This window comes from Mytilus californianus, unplaced genomic scaffold, assembly GCF_021869535.1.
Source record: "Mytilus californianus isolate M0D057914Y unplaced genomic scaffold, xbMytCali1.0.p SCAF_1, whole genome shotgun sequence".
Taxonomy (NCBI): domain Eukaryota; kingdom Metazoa; phylum Mollusca; class Bivalvia; order Mytilida; family Mytilidae; genus Mytilus; species Mytilus californianus.
The window spans coordinates 12,420,552-12,442,052 of record NW_026262581.1 but is presented as its reverse complement, the minus strand read 5'-3'; the positions used below and the strand labels follow the sequence as shown (position 1 = coordinate 12,442,052).

The 21,501-nt window shown below is 33.0% G+C and overlaps 1 protein-coding gene across 2 annotated transcripts; it reads left to right on the top strand.

Annotated features, from left to right (window-relative positions):
* Positions 1 to 2,880: 2,880 nt before the first annotated feature.
* LOC127701940 (uncharacterized) lies at positions 2,881 to 21,206 on the top strand. 2 transcript variants are annotated; one of them, XM_052205949.1, is made up of 8 exons: positions 2,881 to 3,012; positions 7,901 to 8,024; positions 9,038 to 9,114; positions 13,267 to 13,353; positions 14,506 to 14,577; positions 15,723 to 15,852; positions 19,941 to 20,091; positions 20,576 to 21,206. In XM_052205949.1, exons 1-8 carry the CDS (start codon positions 2,982 to 2,984, stop codon positions 20,996 to 20,998), a joined length of 1,095 nt encoding a protein of 364 aa, XP_052061909.1. In that variant the 5' UTR covers positions 2,881 to 2,981; the 3' UTR covers positions 20,999 to 21,206. The 2 variants fall into 2 exon arrangements, with proteins under 2 accessions (XP_052061909.1, XP_052061982.1); XM_052206022.1 differs by lacking the exon at positions 14,506 to 14,577.
* Positions 21,207 to 21,501: the final 295 nt, after the last annotated feature.

The window sequence follows — 21,501 nt, the reverse complement described above, 5'->3', positions numbered from 1 at the left end:
TCATCTACTTCAGGAACTAAGAGATAGGTTAATAAAAAAAGAAGACAGGTTTGTAGCGCAGTATTTGATTCCGTCAAAATTATAGAGTTGCTCTGTACAGGTTGTGGGCCGTCTTTTCAACACATTTGCGGATGATCTTCCATCTGACCATTCAACATCAAAATAGTCATTGATGCAAGATCTACACAAAAAACTCCAGATTAGCGATACAGGCTCTTAGGCGCCTCTTTTAATGCCATACCTAGGGGCATTATGTTTTTCGGTCTGTGCGTCCGTCCGTTCGTTCGTCCGTCCGTCCGTCCGTCTTTTCCGCTTCAGGTTAAAATTTTTGGTCAAGGTAGTTTTTGATGAAGTTGAAGTCCAATCAACTTGAAACTTAGTACACATGTTCCCTATGATATGATCTTTCTTATTTAAATGCCAAATTAGAGATTTGACCCAAATTTCACGGTCCACTGAACATAGAAAATGATAATGCGAGTAGACAGGTTAAAGATTTTGGTCAAGGTAGTGTTTGATGAAGATGAAGTCCAATCAACTTGAAACTTAGTACACATGTTCCCTATGCTATGATCTTTCTAATCTTAATGCCAAATTAGAGTTTTGACCCCAATCACGGTCCATTGAACGTAGAAAATGATAGTGCGAGTGAGGCATCCGTGTACTATGGACACATTCTTGTTTATTATGTTGATTTATGAAATTTACTCGGAAGTACAAACCTGATGTTTCGTTGTAGAGCAGGTGAATTTTATATCAACAGATCTACAATTTAGTCAACATAGCCGAAATCATCAATTTACCTTTTTTTTTTTTTTTTTTTTTTCAGAAATTATAGTAGATAGAGAGAATCTTTGGGATAGTAAAATTGTTCAGCAAAATAACATCTTTCCGGTGAATTATTCAAATGACATCAATCTTCAATTGGCCCCTTAAAGGAGTTATTGTCCTTGAAGGATAATTTTTACCCCTTTATTTTTTGAAGAAACTTGAGCAGGTATAGAGCATTTTTATTAGTAAAAATGATCCGCAAAATTAGATTTACAAATGAGTCGAAATCGTCAGTTGATCCCTTATATATAGGAGTTATTTCCCGTCGAAGACAATTATTTATCAATTTTTATTTGTGGTAATTGCAGAAAATACAACAGATCTATAAATAAGTGAACATGGCCGAAATTGTGATATAACCCCTTATAGGAGTTAAGTGGCCTTTGCCTATAATCTCGAAAACTTTTGATAGATAGAAACTGTAAACAGCAAAAATTATCAGAAATACATGATCCACAAATTCAAAAATGAAGGAAATCATTCCTTTAGAAGTCATTGGCTGTAAATAGGGGTGTTTTTAAATATTTCCAGTTTTTACCTTTTATCTTGAGAAATTATTTTTATAGATATTTAGAAACAATAAACAGTGCACATTTGCCAGGTGAGCGAATCAAATTCCTAGGAGGCTCTTGTTTTGTTATAGAATTATGTTGTGTCGTTATTGAATGGTTTAACCAGAGACATATTATACATTATATGTCTCTGATTTAACTATATATAAATATGATAGAAATGATTGTTTTTATTGCCACTTACAACCAATAATCCTTCAAACCACAAAATGTATACTATTGAAAAAGGTGCTCTAAAAGCTTTTAAGATTTCGTTAAATTTTCACATTTAAGATTGAAATCCAGTATAATTCCCATTTAGTAATTCTATATATCATATCCCCGATTGACTTACGATAAAATTATATACTATATTATGGCATTGCACAAGGTCATGTTTTTTTCTGTTTGTTAATGACGTCCTTACACTAAATCCATTGGATGTTGGGTGTGTACTGATTGATATTTTATCTTAGATACATGTTTTTTTCATTAGTTGTTATTGACTTTGAACTAGCTTTCAGTACTGACTGCGAGTACTGATCTGATGAGTTAAACCCTGTTGTACTGTTACACCACTGTCCCAGGTTAGGGGTAGAGTTTGGTGCTAGCAAACATGTTAAACTCCGCAACATTCTGTATGTGCCTGTCCAAAGTCAGGAGCCTGTAATTCAGTGCCGCGGTTGTCGTTAGTTACTGTATATCATATTTGTTTTTCGTTTATTGTTTTGAACATACATCATTAGTTTTCTCGTTTGAATTGTTGTACATTTGTCAGTTCGGGGCCTTTTATAGCTTACTATGCGGTGTGGGTTTTGCTCATTGTTGAAGACCGAACGGTGACCTATAGTTTTTAACTTTTACATCATTTGGTCTCTGGTGGAAAATTGTCTCATTGGCAATCATACCACATCTTCTTATTTTATATTGACATCATTTTTACGTTCTTGTGTCCGGGTTGAGCTTTTTTAATATAATGCGTTTGATTTTTTTGGTAATTTGGGTATGTGGATTTTTGGGGGATATGTGCCTGTATTATACATACGATACATGACCTTGACCTAATTTTTCTGCTCCAATGGTCAGGTGTAAGTGTTTGAATCTTTCTTTAAAAATTACACATGACAGATTGAAAATACTTGGTATGTGAATTCATTAGATCTCTGCTTCCGAGATAATAACCTTTTAAAATAACTCAAATATTACAAATATTACAGGCGTTACATGTTCATGTACCAACTCTTGTTTTCATCATCACATCTTAATTATATCGTAAGTTTTATTGCTACATTTTTGGGTGTTCGGCTAAAAATATTTATTAAGATGTCCTTGATAAACGACAATGTTATATAAGCATCCTTTTGTTTAATGAGGTGAAAAATATACTCTTGATTAAAGATTCAAATCAGGTATTTTCTATTTCATCATTTTTTTCAGTATATCACAGAGCGTAAAATGTCGTTAAACTTTGATCAACTTCCCTATTATGATCAATAGATTCAAAACGGAAAAATTGTAATTATTGAAACCCCTCGAACTTGACACTTTGTTACAGTCTCGTTACGAAAGTGCCTCTTCCGCTTTCATATTTTGGACAAAATGGAGTTTAGTGAAAGTTGGATTTATTTTTGTAAGTATGACGGTCTTCTATTTAAGAATCTTTTGATTTTGTGTATATTTTACTACATAGATTTTGTTGACATTAGGCAGTTTTAGAGGTTTACAACATTTTATCAATTAACCAATTTTTTTTTTTTTTTTGCTTGTTTGTGACAATAGCTTTTGTCAGTTTTTTCAAGTCCGTTTTTCATTTAGACTTAGCAGAGACGAAAACATAAATGAATAGTCGCATGCCCCTTATAATAAACAATACCAAAAAATTGGGAGTACACATAATTTTAAAGAGGAAACGGGATCGTGCGTATTTTATATTTGTCTCTATATAACTGTACATATTGCGAATGACAAAACACAGCCAGAATAGAGAAAGGATATGCCATTCATACCTGAAGCTTTCAAGCAACAAATTCCATATTAACTTTATTTAGCATTGATCAAAGAAGATATCTTAGTTTTACAAACAAAAGTTATTTTTACCTAGCCGTTTTGACCTATATAGTGTGCAAATTCATGTAGGAAGGTAATTCATATTTTATACATACTACATTGTTTAATTGTAAAATTATTTCATGTGTAAAATAAATCATCTCGGACACTAAAATTAGATGGAGATGTACCCTTTCGGCCTTTACAAACATGTATATGTGTCCTTTTAATGGTTTTCTAACCCGTTTTGATGACTAAAATATTAGCTGTTCAGAATGTTGCATATTGTAAAACTATAGTTGCATTAAGGCCTTAAAAAATTTCCAAAAAAAAGTCATTTGCAAGCGGCTTTCAATCTTTGTGGAATTGTCTTTGAATGATTCTTTTTGGTGGGATAATATCCATTTTGATAAAACATTCAAGGATTGGATTGGAGTGAGTCGGGTCAGTCGGTTTGAAGTTGTCTGTGTGTCTCTACTGTTAGATGCAAAACTGGTGGAATACAGATCTTTGTTTACTTGTCTTATCCTCACGTTCTGTCAATCGGGAAATGTGGTTGAAACCTCGAGAGACGGGCATTTATAAGCTAGGATATCCAAAACTGGACATGCGTATAAATATTTTCATATCTAAATATAACACTTTCACTTCTTAAAGGATCTATAGCGATCGATCTAAGCGTTTACACTTGAAGAAAGATCGATTAAAAAAAGATTTTTTTAAAACCACCTCTGGAGGTGGACTTTTTAAAGTCCGATTGAAGATCGATCTTTCCCGTTTACATTTGATCAAAGATCGATCTCAGGAAAGATTGATTTGTTTTGCTATGTCTAATATGTACAAAATTTAGTCCCTAGTCCCGGTATTCGATGAAATTTGAACATCGGTAAACAATTACTTTAATTCATAATATTATTGATAAGACTATTTAAAACTAGAGGCTCTAAAGAGCCTGTGTCGCTCACCTTGGTCTATGTGCATATCAAACAAAGGACAATCTCCAACATTGTAAGACTCTGCTTTTTACAGTTTATCTCTATCTGTAAGATAATAACCAAAAACTGCAAAATTTCCATAAAATTACCAATTCAGGGACAGCAACCCAACTACGGCTTGTCTGATTTGTCTGAAAATTTCAGGGCAGATAGATCTTAACCTGATGAACATTTTTACCTCTTGTCAGATTTGCCCTAAATGCTTTAGTTTAAGAGATATAAGCCAAAATCTGAATTTTACTCCTATGTTCTATTTTTACTAATTTTTTAGCCATGGCGGCCATGTTGGTTGGCAGGCGGGATCATCGGACACATGTTTTAAACTAGATACCCTAATGATGATTGTGACTAAGTTTGGTTAAATTTATCTCAGTAGTTTCACAGAAGAAGATTTTTGTAAAAGATTACAAAAAATTACAAAAAAATTGTTAAAAAATTACTATGAAGGGCAATAACTCCTTGAGGGGTCAATTGACCATTTTGGTCATGTTGACTTATTTGTAGATCTTACTTTGCTGTACATTATTCCTGTTTACAGTTTATCTCTATCTATAATAATATTGAAGATAATAACAAAAAACTGCAAAGTTTTCTTAAAATTACCAATTTATGGGCAGCAACCCAACAATGGGTTATCTGATTTGTCTGAAAATTTCAGGGCAGCTAGATCTTGACCTGATGAACAATTTTATGCATGTCAGATTTGCTATAAATGCTTTGGTTTTCAGAGATATAAGGCAAAATCTACATTTTACCCCTATGTTCTATTTTTAGCCATGGCCGCCATCTTGGTTGGCGGGCCGGGTCATCGGACACATTTTTTAAACTAAATACCTCAATGATGATTGTGGCCAAGTTTGGTTAAATTTGGTCTAGCAGTTTCATAGGAGAAGATTTTTGTAAAAGTTAACGACGACGGACGACGACGACGGACGACGGACGCCGGACGCCAAGTGATATTTTAAACCTTTATGGAAAATAAATGCATCACACATGGTCATGCATATGTTCCATTTGTCGAAGTTCTAACATACAACGCAATACGATTCATCACAGGATTTTGCATGTCATGAAAAAAGGACGGATGGCCACTGCATGATGGATCAGGAGCTTATCCCTTACAGGTGCTCCGAATTCGCCCCAAATTTTAAATGAGATTCTTGTGGTTTCTGTGAGGGTTTTTGCGATTTTTCAACCTATATGTGCTATTTCATTGCCTATGGTATAGACAAACTGCTTGGTTTTTTTTCATTACAGTTAAGATGGAGGTTAAGAATTTAGGGATGATTTAATTTTATTTATTATGTGTAAGTGTTATGTAAGAGACATCTGCCAAATTTGCCTTATCACCTATTTTGACTTCATTCCGGGTCGAATTACTTCAATTTAGATTATTAACCATAATAAAGTATAACGTTATCATGCTTATATTAAAACTTGTGTTTATAATTTGGTCTATAAACCATTTCCTGGTTGCTAAAATTGTCTACTTCTTTAGTGTCAGACACTATATAAATATAAAGATAAGAAGATGTAGTATGAAGATTACCGTACGGACTTCAACATTGAGCAAACCATACCACATAGCAAGCTATACAATGACACACAACGATTTAAAAGAGAAAATTACCAGCCTGATTTATGTACAAAACAATAAACAAACTATGTTCATATAATATTATACCTATATAGACACAGTAAAAGTATTTTAGATACCGCTCAATTATTGGATAGAACTTATTAAACATTTATTTGCGTGTTTTAAACTGAACTCTGAATCTAGTTTGTGAAATATCATACTAAAAATCAACACAAGGATATAGTTAAAATCAATTGTTTCAACATGTTTACCCATAACACTGAGAGCAGGTAGAAAAGCATGGATAAGACTAAGCACATGGCAAAGGCGAAATCTCTTTGATCTTAAGGTGAACATTAACTAACACAGATATACTAATACAAATGTACCAATGTACTTACCTAAAAATTGCGACATGCTTGATCAATTAACAACTATGTCCAAACTTCATTGTTTTGAAATATAATATTCAATTGAATGCTGTTTTCTTTTTGGATAGCAAGTACCGAATCATATTTTGCATGAAGCGCTTCTTTCTAATATGTGATTTGTCATTTTCTTTCATTTCGGATAAATTGGAAAAACAGCATTTAATTCTGATATTTACAGATTTTCGAAATAAAATATAGCTGTTACTGACATCTTGAATCTGAATGAAGAATTTCATCCTTAGAGCCGAGTTGTGCACTATAGCTACTATATACCGACTTGATTGTTCACAAAGTACATTTTTGAATAACGTTTCGACACCTAGAAAAAATACAGTACTTCATTATAGATAGTACAGTTGAATAGCCATAAACGTTTATATTATTACCTATCGCTTATATGTTAAAAAGCCTGAAAATGTATTCTAGCATATTCGCAAAAAATGCCATGAAAGCAATGCACGTAGGAGCAACAATTTAAATCAGTTTATATACATGTTTGTAATACACGGGAAAACCACATCCCAATTCAGTATAGTTCAATGGTAGAGCGACACGGATAATTCCGATTGTATTTTTCAGAGACAATCATCAAATTACTGGTAGTTTAGCAAATGTGTTTCAGATTTGGCCTCAACTCAGTATAAAAATAAGGACATGTTGGATGATTGCCAATGAGACAACTATCCACCAAAGTTCAAATGAAGTGGATGTAAGCAATTATAGGTAACCGTACGGCCTTCAACAATGAGAAAAACCCATGTCGTATTGTCGGCTATAAAAGGCCCCGACATGAAAAATATGAACCAATTTAATTGAGAAAACTGACGACATAATTTATAACAAAAAATTACTAAAAACAAATATGACAGACATGAAACAACGACAACAACTGAACTACAGGTTCCTGACTTTGGACAGGCACATAAATAATGTGGCGGGGTTAAACATGTTTGAAGGCGCCAACCCTCTCCTAACATGTGACAGTATTGTAACAGTACAACATAAGAACAAACTATCAAAACCAGTTGAAAAGGGCTGAACTCATTAGATCGATACAAAGCAGAAAAATATAATAACACAGACCTGACGTGACATGGTATTTATGCATCTCCCACAACAAAAAATACACAAAGTACAGAATAATGAGGTCTGACAGTTCTTGCAATTACTGACAGTTCTTGCAATTACTGACAGCTAGTTCAAAGTCAATAACAACTAACAAAAGAATCATGTATCTAAGAATTAAGTATCAGGTCCAACTAGTTTCTGGATTGCCTGAGAGTTTTCGTCTTTTTCAAGAATCGTTTTAGAATTGTTAATGGGAAACAAATTAGTTAGGGCTATGTTCTTGTTCTTTTTATTTGGAGTATCCATTGCTCCTGACAAACATAACTCGTTGGGATTGACTGAGTGTCATTTCCGTATTCCATATGACATTTATTATGTAGGTGCTTAATAATATTACAGATCTGTTTGCTCTTATGGCCAACCATTCGAAGGGAAACGCATCAGTTGTTTCGACTCCTGCGTGTTTGTTAATGCAGAGAGCAACATGTGGTTTAACCATACCTGATGATAGCTGTGTAAAAAGGTATGATATGTTTTAATAGAATACAGTTACGAATATCCATACCATAATCGTGATATTTTCGCGCTCTTGAATTTCACGAACGAATTAAATTGTACACGCGAATTTTTTTACATGAATTTCAAGTCGAATGAACTACTGTTAATTCAGAAATTATTGCATGCATTTTTTATAGCAATTTTTAAAGAAAGGACAAACATGCAAGATTGGTTATTACGATTTCAGGAAAATTTGCATACAGATACATGGATTGGATATCAAAATGCGAGTTCTTATTATTGCGATACTCACCCAGTCGTATTATTCGCATAAGTATAAACTCGCAATAATTTCTGAATTTACAGTATAATATAAACTGAAACTAATTCACCTGAAAGTTTCGATGAGTGCGAATTTCTCTTGCAAAATATCAATATATAAAAAATCACTTATATTATAATCTTAATATATCTACTTAGTTCAAGATGAAACTATTTTCATCCAAAGAGTTCATGCAATTCACACGTTACAAAAACATCGATTTTTACGTGAAATTCACGTAATAAGTAACAAATTCTCGACTACCAGCCGAAAACATATCATAACATTTGATGGTGACTTGTAGATGTAAAACTATTTACTTTTCCATTGTTGAATGTGGATAGATGTCTCATTGGTAACGACACTATATCTTCATTTTTCCGACAAACTGGGCGATAAGGAAACAATTAAATAATCAACTATTGTTTTTATATAAATGATATGCTGCGTCCTACACCAGCTGACCACATTTTAACGTTATACTAGTTTGTACATTCAAATTAATACACATTTTTCATACAGATGTTACGATAGAAATACTAACTTATGCAGTAAGTTGTTAAATTTCGCATATTTTTTTCTATATAGCCTTATATATATGTCTATTTCTCATCTATACTCGGTTTTAAATATGTACATCTTGGATGGACTTTGTTTTTACCATACTGTGATGACTGTTTTGTTTATATAATGAGGTATTTATTTATTTTTATTAGGATAGATGATTTTGTCGTTACAATGGCTCTGTATGGTACCAAAAGTGATTGTGAAAAACTTGACCTCAGTCCTTATAGTAAGTTAGTAAGTACAAGAGAAAAGGAGAGAGAGAAAGTGTGGATCAAATTATGTTTTTGTAAATACATTCTTTTATTCAAACTGTTGTTAGTTTTTATCTGTGTGTGTGTGTGTGTGTATATATATACTCGTCTCAAATTTAGCCCAACAATGTTAGATCTTCAAATTTACGTTAGCAAAATTTTGTTCTTCCCTCAGCGGGATTCGAACCCTTACTACTGTGAAATCGTGGCAACCCCGCCTACACTGTGTCCAGAGCCCTAGACCACTCAACCACCTAGGCTACATAAAAATATATCTTTCGGTGGTCGATGTAATGCCTTTCCTCGTCGGCTTTATCTAGGGTTGTAACACAGTACATGACGTATAGTGGCAAGTAGATGGTGTACCTTTCAGATCAGCTATTTTGTCTGTCGTTTCGTTTCCGACAATATCACTAGCCCAGTAGCCAGCACTTCTGTGTTGACATGAAATATCTTTGATACGTTCATTTTCTGTAAATTTACTGTGTATAAGATGTTGAATTATTTGAAATACTAAGGATTTTTTACCCCTAATCATAGATAGCCGTAGCCGTATTTGTCACAACTTTTCGAAATTTTGTATTTTTAAGGCTCTCCGACTCGTATTCAATTCGGCTCTTCAGCTGTTTTGATTCGAGATCCACTGATAAGTGTTATGTGGACGAAACGCGCTTGATAAGCCTGGAATCTTTTATGAGTTTCTATTGATTTACTGCATACTTTCTATTAAAAAAAGGAAGAACAAAATATCACTTTTGACCGGTTAAAATCAAATAAATCAAAAATATTATAGCCGACATGAAAGGAAAAACACACGAGACGAACCGAGAGCAAACAAATTTAATAGCAGACTTGTTCTTCTACTGTATTAATCACAGTTTTTGACCAAACTCAGTAAAGACCCGTCTAAATTGCATTTAATTGATAATTTCAACAACACTTACCGTTATCTTGATGATATTTTTTTGTTAAATAATCAAGTAATTTCTAAATATAATGCCGAAATTTACCCAAAGGAACTTTCTTTAAGTAAATCAAATATAAACGGTAATAACTGTCCTTTCCTAGATTTAGATATTACAGTTTAACACGGGAAACTCTTCACTAAAATTTACGACAAAAGGGACGATTTTTCGTTCCCTATTGTTAATTTTCCTTTTTTGGACGGTGATGTTCCTTTGACACCATCTTACGGTGTTGATATATCACAACTAGTTCTCTATGCCCGTGTCTGTTGTGACGTTTTGGATTTCAATGAACGTAATCTATGTATTACTGGTAAATTATGAAATCAGGGATTTCGTTACCACAAATTACTTAAAACCTTCTTCCATAGATATAAAGATTTGGTTTTGAAATTTGGTTGTACCTTTAGAAAACTTATTTCAAACGGGATAGCACATCCTTATTTTTACGCAGTTTTTGGTTATTATTTTGAATATTATTATAGATAGAGATAAACTGTAAACAGCAATAATGTACGGCAAAGTAAGATCTACAAATAAGTCGACATGACCAAAATGATCAATTGACCCCTTAAGGAGTTATTGCCCTTTATAGTCAATTTTTAACTTTTTTTGTCAATTTTTGTAATCTTTTACAAAAATCTTCTCCTCTAAAACTACTGATACAAATTTAACCAATCTTGGCCACAATCATCATTAGAGTATTTAGTTTAAATAAATGGTGAATGTGTCCATGGGACACAGATGATGCCCCCGCTTGTATATAACGTTATAAAGGGGTATAACTCAGGAACTTTAAAAGTGACGCTACCCAAATTTGTACTTGATCTGAGTTTTGTGGTAAGAAGCATTGTGCATAAGTTTCATAGCATTTGGTTTTGGCAAACTAAAGTTTGAGAACAGAAACAAATATTTCAGGAATTTTTCCATTTGTAAAGGGGTATAACTCTAGAACGGTAAAAGTGACGCCACCAAAATTCAAACTTGATCTGTGTTTTGTGGTAATAAGCATTTTGGTATAAGTTTCATAACATTTGGTTGAGGCAAACTAAAGTTAGAGAACGGAAACCAATTTTGGGACATACGTACGTACGTACATACAGACGGACAAGGGTAAAACTTAATGCCCCCTCCTCGACGGCGGGGCATAAAAATGTGTCAGATGGCCCCGCCTTCCAACCAACATGGCCGACATGGCTAAAATTAGAACATAGGGGTAAAATGCAGATTTTGGCTTATATCTCTGAAACTAAAGCATTAAGAGCAAATCTGACGGGGTAAATGTTCATCAGGTTAAGATCTATCTGCCCTGAAATGTTCAGACAAATCAGACAACCTGTAGTAGGGTTGCTGCCCCTGAATTGGTAAAATTAAGGCAATTTTGCAGTTTTTGGTTATTATCTTGAATATTATTATAGATAGAGATAAACTGTAAACAGCAATAATGTTCAGCAAAGTAAGATCTACAAATAAGTTAACATGACCAAAATGGTCAATTGACCCCTTAAGGAGTTATTGCCCTTTATAGTCAATATTTAACAATTTTTTGTAATTTTTTGTAATCTTTTACAAAAATCTTCTCCTCCGAAACTACTGAGACAAATTTAACCAAACTTGGCCACAATCATCATTAGGGTATTTAGTTTAAAAAATGTGTCTGATGACCCCGCTTACCAACCAACATAGCCGACATGTCTAAAAATAGAACATAGGGTAGAAATGCAAGTTTTGTCTATTATTTTTTGAACCGTTATAAATAGAGAAAATCTGAAAGGAGCAAAAATGTTAAGAATAATGAGCTCTACCAATTGTTCATATACGTGAAAACTGTTAGACAAATTCTTATAGGAGGTATTGCCCATAAATGACAAATTTTACCATTTTGTTTTTCATTTTTGCCTATTATCACAAAAACTATGATATTTAGAGAGAAACATTTTTTTTCCGTTATGCCTTATATGATTTAAATTATAATAGATAAATAAACACTTTAAATCACAAAAATGATCAGCAAGGCAAGATCTATTAAAAAGTCAAATTTTGCCGATATAGTTAGTAGACTGTTACTCTTCATAGGAGTGATTGCCCTTAAATGAGGATTTTTTTTACCCTCTTTTGTGTTTTGAGCAAACACTAAAGAAGATAGAGAGAAACTAAACAGACTAAAAGATCAGTAAAACAAGATCAACAAAATAGAGATTTTTGTCTTGAAGTCTATTCTCGTCTACAATGTTGGAGAGTGTCCTTTGTTTGACATGCACATAGACCAAGGTGAGCGACACAGGCTCTTTAGAGCCTCTAGTTGGTATTAATATTGATTTTGTTATCAGTAAATTGAAATCAAACAAAATATTATTTTTATATACATATGCACATTCATGGCTCTACAATCTGTCGATACCTGTATCTTGGCATTGCACAAGGTAAGGTTTCTCGGACTGTTAATGACGTCTTTACACTAAATCCATTGGATGTTGGATGTGTACTGATTGATATTTTAGTCTTAGATGCATGATTTGTTTTATTAGTTGTTATTGGCTTTGAACTAGCTGTCAGTAACTTCGAGTACTCTCAGATCTGTACTTGGTGTCTTTTTGTTGTGGGGATGTATAAGTACCCGACCACGTCCACTCTGTGTTTTTGTTATATGTATTTCTATTTATATCCATCTGATGAGTTAAGCCTTTTTCAACTGATTTTTATAGTTTGTTCTTATGTTGTACTGTTACACCACTGTCCCAGGTTAGGGGAGGGTTGGCGATTTCAAACGAGTTTAACCCCGCCACATTCTGTATGTGCCTGTCCCAAATCAAGAGCCTGTAATTCAGTGGTTGTCGTGTTGCTGTGTAACATATTTGTTTTTTGTTCATTATTTTGTACATAAATTAGGCCGTTAGTTTTCTCATTTGAATTGTTTTACATTTGTCATTTCGGGGCCTTTTATAGCTGACTATGCGATATGGGCTTTTTGATAATTGTTGAAGAACCTATAGCTGTTTATTTCTGCGTCATTTGGTCTCTTGTGGAGGGTTGTCTCATTGGCAATCATACCACATCTTCTTTTTATAAAACACATAAATAGGAAGGAACACTACAGTTTAGTAGACAATGGTTAGTGTTAATCGTATTTCTGTTATTCATAAATGTTCAATTTCCATTTAGTAAGCTGTCTGAAAGAACTCAGAAAAGCATCCAAGTATGTTGGTATCTCTGGGGACTACATATTAGACTACCCATGTATGTCAAAAGGTAACGTATAGTGTAATTTTTCCTGTCTTTCCTGTTTGCTACCGCATGTCCAATACACTCAATTTTCGACCACCAATTAAATTGATGCCTGCAAATTTTTTAGTACATACTCTTATCTCTTGAGTTTTTTTTAATTTATGTTGCTTGGTTGTTGTCTCCTAAACTACATTTACCCTTCATTTCTGTTTACAGAAGTTAAAATACTAACCGTACGTTTCACATGCATCTGAAATAATAACGTCGAGTTCATTTACGCATAGTGGTATGTCTGGTGACGTAATCAAATATAAAATTTGTATGGCCTTGTCAGATGAAATGTCTGCTAAATAGTCGAAACGGAATACCACTTGGTGCGCCTACATTATCAAATTCTCCTTCAGCGGATGCATCAAAGTCACGAACATGATTAAACCAGTAATGAAGTTGGTATAATGGGAATGATATGTTACATGGCATATAGTCGTTTCAGCTATAAGTTTTTCTTATAGTTTCGAGTTGTTCGTCATCGTAAATCTAGGTAGATAGTAGAATATCCTGTCTCTTTATTATTCTTAATTTCTAATTAATTTGGATATATATAGGATAATTGAGTAAACAACATCATCAATATTTATTATCAGGATAGTGAAATTCATTTGAAGAACTTTGCCATAGTTTATTTCTTATTGTAAGGAAATTACTATAGTACTTTGGAAGGTTTATGTTTAACATCTAGGAATGAAATAGATATCTCTATAAATCACGTGTAGATAGCATTTATTTCAAAATATGATGTATTCCAAATAAAAAAGGATATCAAGAGAAGACTGAACACTTTATTAGCCTCTAACACATCCAATGTTCAAGAGGTTAAAGACATAACATACAATATTGCATTGGTGACAACAAGGAATAACAAACAAAAAAAAAAGAAATGCATTTTTATAACACTTCAATGATTGAGACTTAAATAAAGGTTGTTTTTTGTAAAAACAGTGCACTAGCAAAGGTTACGTTATACTAGTAATTAAAAGTGTCGTCGATACATGCTGTCGTATGTTTGATAACTAATTTTTAAACCAAAGCTTAATATGCTTATGAAATGCGTGATGAGTTCAGAAATGTTAACCGATTTGTTTTCAATATTGATATATTTTCATACCTTTTGAGTAGGCTGTGGTATTAATGCATCAGATTGTGGAAACATCTCTAATAAGCTAACATCTACAAGCATACACTTAACAGGTAATAGTCGCATGTTACCTTTACTACATTAACGGTTCCCGGGAGACATTTGAACTCCTTTCAATTGTTTTTAGTTCGCCTTTATTTACGAATTTATGTTGTATAACGCTTTTGTATAATAAAATATTAAGTTGGAAATGTAGTTGCAAGAAGAAATATATTAATCAAACTTTAACTTTCTAAAGAAACTTATGAAATATGGAAATAGATGTCAAAGCTTCTTAATGATTTTTAAGATTTGTTCTATATATTTACAATGATTTTTAAGATTTGTTCTATATATTTACAATGATTTTTAAGATTTGTTCTATATATTTACAATGATTTTTAAGATTTGTTCTATATATTTACAATGATTTGCAAAAACTGTACTATGTATGACAAGCTGACTGATCCAAAAATTTGACATAACGTAGTCACATTCAAATGAACCCAGACGACCAAAATTTAGTTTTGTATGGACTCTTAGATCCATGTTGGATTAGTTTCAGCAATACATTAGGTATTTGACCAAACACTTATTATTTCGATTCTGAAAAGATTGACATTCTTATTGATAGGATAAGAAATGATTTTTATATCTTTAAAATGATTACACTAATTTAAACAAAAAGTATACATAAATGCATATCTTACTTATATAAAATTTTTGCTATGTGATCACACGAATGTTGCACTTCTATATACCTGTGTATATATTATAAGGATTCAGAGATAATATATACATATCTACAAATATACTTATATACAGAACCACTAAAAAGTATCTTATTATGATCCTACTTTCACCTATTTCTGTATATTCATACACGCCTTTCTATTCCCTGAACTTGCTTATAATTACAAAATATTTATATGCTGTATATAGAAATATCCAATAGCAAACTCAAGTTGTGATAAAGTAATAACTGGATTAACGACATTTGTAGTTTTAACTGATAATGAATTAAAACAATACAATTCGGTTAATTATGTGGACATGTTTCTGTATGTTGATATATTGAGGACAAATATCCGATTAACATGTCTACTCTGTTTAATCCAAAAATCAAAATTCAATCATTTAATTTGTTTTATGTTTTGTGTGTAAAAAATAAACACCAGCTGTACCTTAAAGTACTTCAGCACTTTTATTTGATTGACAGATGATGAGACTTTTCTTATGTCGCCAGCTGGCCTCGTAATTATGTTCCTTGGAGGAATTTTAACAGGAGTTCTTGTTACATCTGTTATCTTTATTGGGTATATTAGATGGATGAAAGACCAGACTTCAAAGTGAGTATTTGAAAAAAAATACATTTGTATCGTAAAATAAAACTCTCTGTCTTCTCTTCTGTATTGTTTAAGTTTTGTTCTGTTCAAATATTAATTGTTATAAAAGCACCAGATAACCAGGATTTGTCGAAGAGAGTAAAGTTTCAGAGCAATAAATGTATACAGTGTACTAATGATCACTAATACTTGATGGCAGTTAGTTTTCTCTTTTGAACGGTTTCACATTTGTCATTTCGGGGCGTTTTATATAGCTAGCTATGCGATATGGGTTTTGCCCTTTGTTGAAGGCCGTATGGTGATCTATAGTTGCTAACGTCTACGTCACCTGGTCTTTGGTGAAGAGAAATCTCATTGACAATCATACCACATCTTCCTGTTTGTATATTGAAGACAAATTTGACAGTTAGAAACGAGTGTATACTATACACCAAGTTATTTTTGTTGTTGTGAACGACTGCGAAGTAGAGACACCGGTAATACAAAATGACTGCTAACAACTTATTAAATAATAAGTTGTTTGAACTAATCTTAGATTTGACTGACGGTCGTTTTCTCTTTGTTACGGTCGTTTTCTCTTTGTTACAACACGGACATTTCCATTGCCTGGGTTAAATAGATATAAGAAGATGTGGTATGAGTGCAAATGAGACAACTCTCCATCCAAGTCACAATTTGTAAAAATAAACCATTATAGGTCAAAGTACGGCCTTCAATACGGAGCCTTGGCTCACACCGAACAGCAAGCTATAAAGGGCCCCAAAAATGACTAGTGTAAAACCATTCAAACAGGAAAACCAACGGTCTAATCTATATAAAAAACAAAAAACGAGAAACACTTATGATCCACATCAACAAACGACAACCACTGAACATCAGGTTCCTGACTTAGGACAGGTGCAAACAAATGCAGCGGGTTTAAACGTTTTAATAGGCGCCAACCTTCACCCTACCCGAAACAATAGTGTAACATCACAACATAGAAAGACACACTATAAAATATCAATTGAAATGGCTTAACTCAATCAAATATTAACAAAAACATGTGAACATACACTGAACGAATAAAATTGATCTATGACACAATGTAAATACAAAATTCATAAAACAAGGGGTTAGATGTAAAACAATATCAAAAAGACAACCATAACCTTGGACAAAACTAAAAACTTAAAAACTATATTGTCACATCTATTTGTTCAAATATCGAAGACAATTTAAAGACAGTTAGCACAGTTATAATTGGAATGTTATGCTACAATATCGGAAGATCAATAAAACAAATAGTCTTTTTTATTAGTGTCATCCTTTTCTAGATTTTGATATTTCAGACATGCGTTCATGTTGTGACAGCCATTTTCTGTAATAAAATCAAAACTTTTTAGACTCGGGACTATGCATTATATACTTTTGTAGAAATATCCGTTATACATGTCTCTATCTATATTCTTTTTTTTATGAATAAAAAACTAGACACCTGTTTCAATCTTCCTCGTTAAATGGAGGTACTGAACAAACAAAAACCAAAGTACAACAAATAACTGTGTCGAGTTACCAGGAACCGCATTGTATTATCAGATAGTTTCCTGTGTTGAATAACTAGGACTTGCTATACAAAACTGATTTCCTGGAAGTCAGCCATAAGGGAAGTTGATATCACCATTCAGTCTACGTCTGTTATAAATCAAAATAATAGTTTGATACGTCTCTTTCATTTTGAACTGGTCAGTGGTCTTGTTGGCGATCTCGTTTCGAGTGCTGGGGGTTGTTGAATCGATCCCCGGCCCAGTAAAACCAAAGACTTAAAAAGTTGATAATTGTTGCTTCTTCGCTAAGCATACGGCATTTAGGAGTAAGAGCAAAAAATGATCACTCCGGTCAGAATAATGTATCCGGGAAGGGATACATGCTTTCCCGGCCGGGTAAAACCGGAGTATCATATTAACATATTTCTTCCGAAACATAGATTTAATTTGCCACTAGATGTTAAACAGTCATCCATCATCATCATCTTTCCTTTTGAGTCATTGTTGAGCATGCATTTTTACACATGCATGTACTAGCAAAAGGCAACTTAAAAATGAGGGAGGAAGATACTAAGAAGGCATTAAAAAATCAGAAGTTAAAGAAAATATGACCACACCATTACCGAAAGAAATGTCAGAAAGATCTTCGAAAAAGTCTTTTAATTCAATTAAATGGTCATCCGAACATCTGATTTCTTATTTATTTGCTGCAACTCATTTTTAAGACGCCTTCTGTACTAAACAGATAAATATGCAATATATACTTACTGGGACTGAGATGAATAAAGCAGATAGTTTCTACTTTTTTAACATCCATGTGTACGTTTCGGTAATACAGTTTATCGACAGGTTTATGTATAACTATTTGCAAAATTGTGCCCTTTCAGACACAGATTTGTTCCTGTATTGTTATGAATTAAAGTTAATTGTCAAACTTAGTGAAGATCCGTCTTAATTATATTTAATAGAAAAATGCAATAAACTTACCGTTACCTTATTGCTTTAAATAACCAATAATTCTCTGATAATCATACTATTGAAATTAACCACAGGGATATGACTTTAAATAAATCTATAATCAACAGCAATAATTGTCTTTTTCATGATTTTAATTATTTTAGTTTTACACGTGACACTCTAAATTAAAATAAATGACACACTAAAAGAGACTACTTTTCTTTCTCTATTGTGTGGGTCTTATTGGGGTCTAAGCGTGACGCGGGATTGGCCGATTTTTTTGTAAGCGTGACACGTGAAAGTCAAATTATTTTGCGTTAAAACGGGAAACGCATTCGGGCGGGACACGTGAAATTAAAAGCGCTAGTTTAACAAAGATAAGCGGGATACGGGATTCTGACAAAACAATAAGCGGGATCCGGGATCACAACACCCCCCCCCCCTTTTACAATGAGACCCCCTATTGTTATTATATCAGGTATGTTGTTAAAGCAAATAACATGAAAAAAATGAAAACAACGCTTTATAAATTTCATGCATCCGAAGCACTTTTCTAGATTTATCTTCATCAGGAACGCTCAAAATCAAATATTGTAAAAGCCAAGGATTCATAAGAACCGAAGCAGTTGAAGGGTAATATGACCAAAAAGGATCTTAGTATAATAGCCAAATCCATCTAAGGTCAACTTTGCCTGAGGGAGTTGAAACCTAAGTTTCTTAATAATTTCTAAATTCATAAACGGACAATTTAAGAAAGGTTTGTTATACCTTTACTAAATTCTTTCATAGACACATACTGTTACATGTAGAAATCTTATTACAATAGCGATGTCAGATCCTAATTTTTGCAGAGATGTTGTTTCTATAGGCATTGTAACATAAGATACGAGCCAAATCAGCGAATTGTTCATTTCAATAAACTTATTCATTATGCATTGCAGTCAAATTTTTTGATAATTTCTACTAGGTAATTTTCGTATTAGATTAATTGTATTATTATTAGTTTAGTGTAGATATTTAAACGGATATTGCTATCCAGCAGCCGGTTGTACGAACGTGACATTAGCCTAATGGGTCATTAAGTCTTCATTAAGCCTTTATGATGCACTAGGCTAATGAAGACTTAATGACTCATTAGACTAATGACACGTTCGTACAACCGGCTGCAGATATTAACATTTGTATCCTGTCGAAACATATATTTTGACATTACAAAAAAATCATTATTTTCTCACACTGCTTCTGATGTTTTAACACTAAATCCGTTGGAAGTGTACTGATTGTTATCTTAGTCTGGGAAACATGATGTATGTATAAGTTGAAATTGGGCTTTGAAGTAGCTTTCAGTAACTGTGAGACCTCTTAGGTAGATTCTGCGTGACTTTGTCTTTTTGATAGTTGTTTTGTGCTTAGTACCGATCTTATGTCTCAAACCGTTTTCAGACTTTGTGTCGTTAATACGTTAATAAAGTAATAACTCCACAAATTCGTGTGTCACGCAGGTATCGTCCGTTTGTAAATTTTTTTTCTTTTAGTTGTTGTGGTTCAACTATTCAAACGTGACCTTCCATTATGCCTAAGTATTTAACTTTACATGTTTTTATATAGACAGGAAAATACGTACTTAGATTTAGACCTGAGCGTTGACAATGAAGAGAAACAGCCAGAGCGTACGCAAAGGGGTTCTGTAGCTTTTGTCAGAGAGATAGCGTCTGTTTACTATAGTCAACCAGTCAATGTTGGAGAGGAATCACCAAAAGTAAGTATGTAGCAGATAAATATGGAACAAAAATGTTGAAATGGTTAGATAATGATTCAATGTGAAAGTAAAGACAAAGAGCGTCGAATAGAGGGAAAATGACGATGTTTTTTTTCTTCAGAAAGTGTTCATCCTAAACAAACATATCGCAATACCTAATGATGAGTGAAACGATTGTTGAAGATGACATGTTTTAAACTTGTTTAGGGGTTAAATTGTTTTTATGAAATCATTTAAATATTCTCAAAAGTTTCTATATGAAGCAAAACTTGAACAAGAATTGCCGACTGAGCTTATAACAAAACTGTAAAGGGTTTATGTTTTGAAAGAAAGATTAATAGATTATTAAAAAGACTTTATTCAAGAATTTTATATTGATCTTATAGCAACTTATGAGACGTATTCCATATGGAGGATGAATTTTTGTTGACTTTTACCTGATTTATAACATCTCATTGTTAATTAAAATTTTGTATGTTTACAGGATCGTTCTTCGTCATCGGTAAGAAGTCGAATATTTTCATGGTCCTCATCAAAGTCGAGAAAATCTTTTACTGACAGAAAATCAAGCCTGAATAAAATACCACATAACAGTAAATCTGCAGCAAAACAAATGTTCTCCTATGAACAACCAGTTCCTGAAGAAGGCAACGATTATGTGGACCTAGATTCTCCAACTACCTCAACGCAAAAGTTGGATTATGAAAACGAGAATACTGAACATAAAAACAAAAGTAATCCAATTACATTCATTGATGCAGATGAGGATCAAACAAAAAATCCATTGAATGTGCTAGAAAACCAGACTGAAAAATCAATTCACAATTATGCAACAACAGACGAATTGCATAGCAAGACTGAAAATCCTTACAGTGATAATAAACAGAAAACGACCGACCAAATTTGACGATGATTTCAAATAACATACAGTTTTTCAAAGCAAGTTTTACATCAAGTTTCAGAACTGTTCCAATATTTAATCTTAGTTAGGAACAAATTCTGAAAATTCTAAATCAATACAAAATGTGAAATAATAGATCATATACTATTTCTTCAAGCATTTGCCTATATCCGTCCTTTAGTTCTAGACTGAAATATAAATCTAAGGAAAGAAATATTATGGTTTTATCTTGCCATCTGATAAAAACCTCACCAAAGATACCAGAATTATCAGCTAGTACACCAGACATGCGTTTTGTTTACACAAGACTCGTCAGTGGCGCTCAAAATAAAACAGTTAAAGGTAAAATCAAATACAAATTTGAAAACAAAATGAACATTAACCGCAATGACTTAGATTCAATCATTTCAGTTTTACACGAGAAACTCTACACAAACATTTACGACAAAAGGGACGATTTTTCTTTCCCTATTGTCAATTTTCCTTTTTTGGACGGTGATGTTCCTTTG

What these genes read in the sequence shown, in the direction of transcription:
- LOC127701940 (XM_052205949.1), top strand. Translation starts at nt 2,982, where the DNA reads ATGGAGTTTAGTGAAAGTTGGATTTATTTTT. An exon ending in GATGATAGCTGTGTAAAAAG is followed by an intron (nt 8,025 to 9,037) that starts GTATGATATGTT and finishes TATTTTTATTAG; the next exon opens with GATAGATGATTTTGTCGTTA. An exon ending in ACTTGACCTCAGTCCTTATA is followed by an intron (nt 9,115 to 13,266) that starts GTAAGTTAGTAA and finishes ATTTCCATTTAG; the next exon opens with TAAGCTGTCTGAAAGAACTC.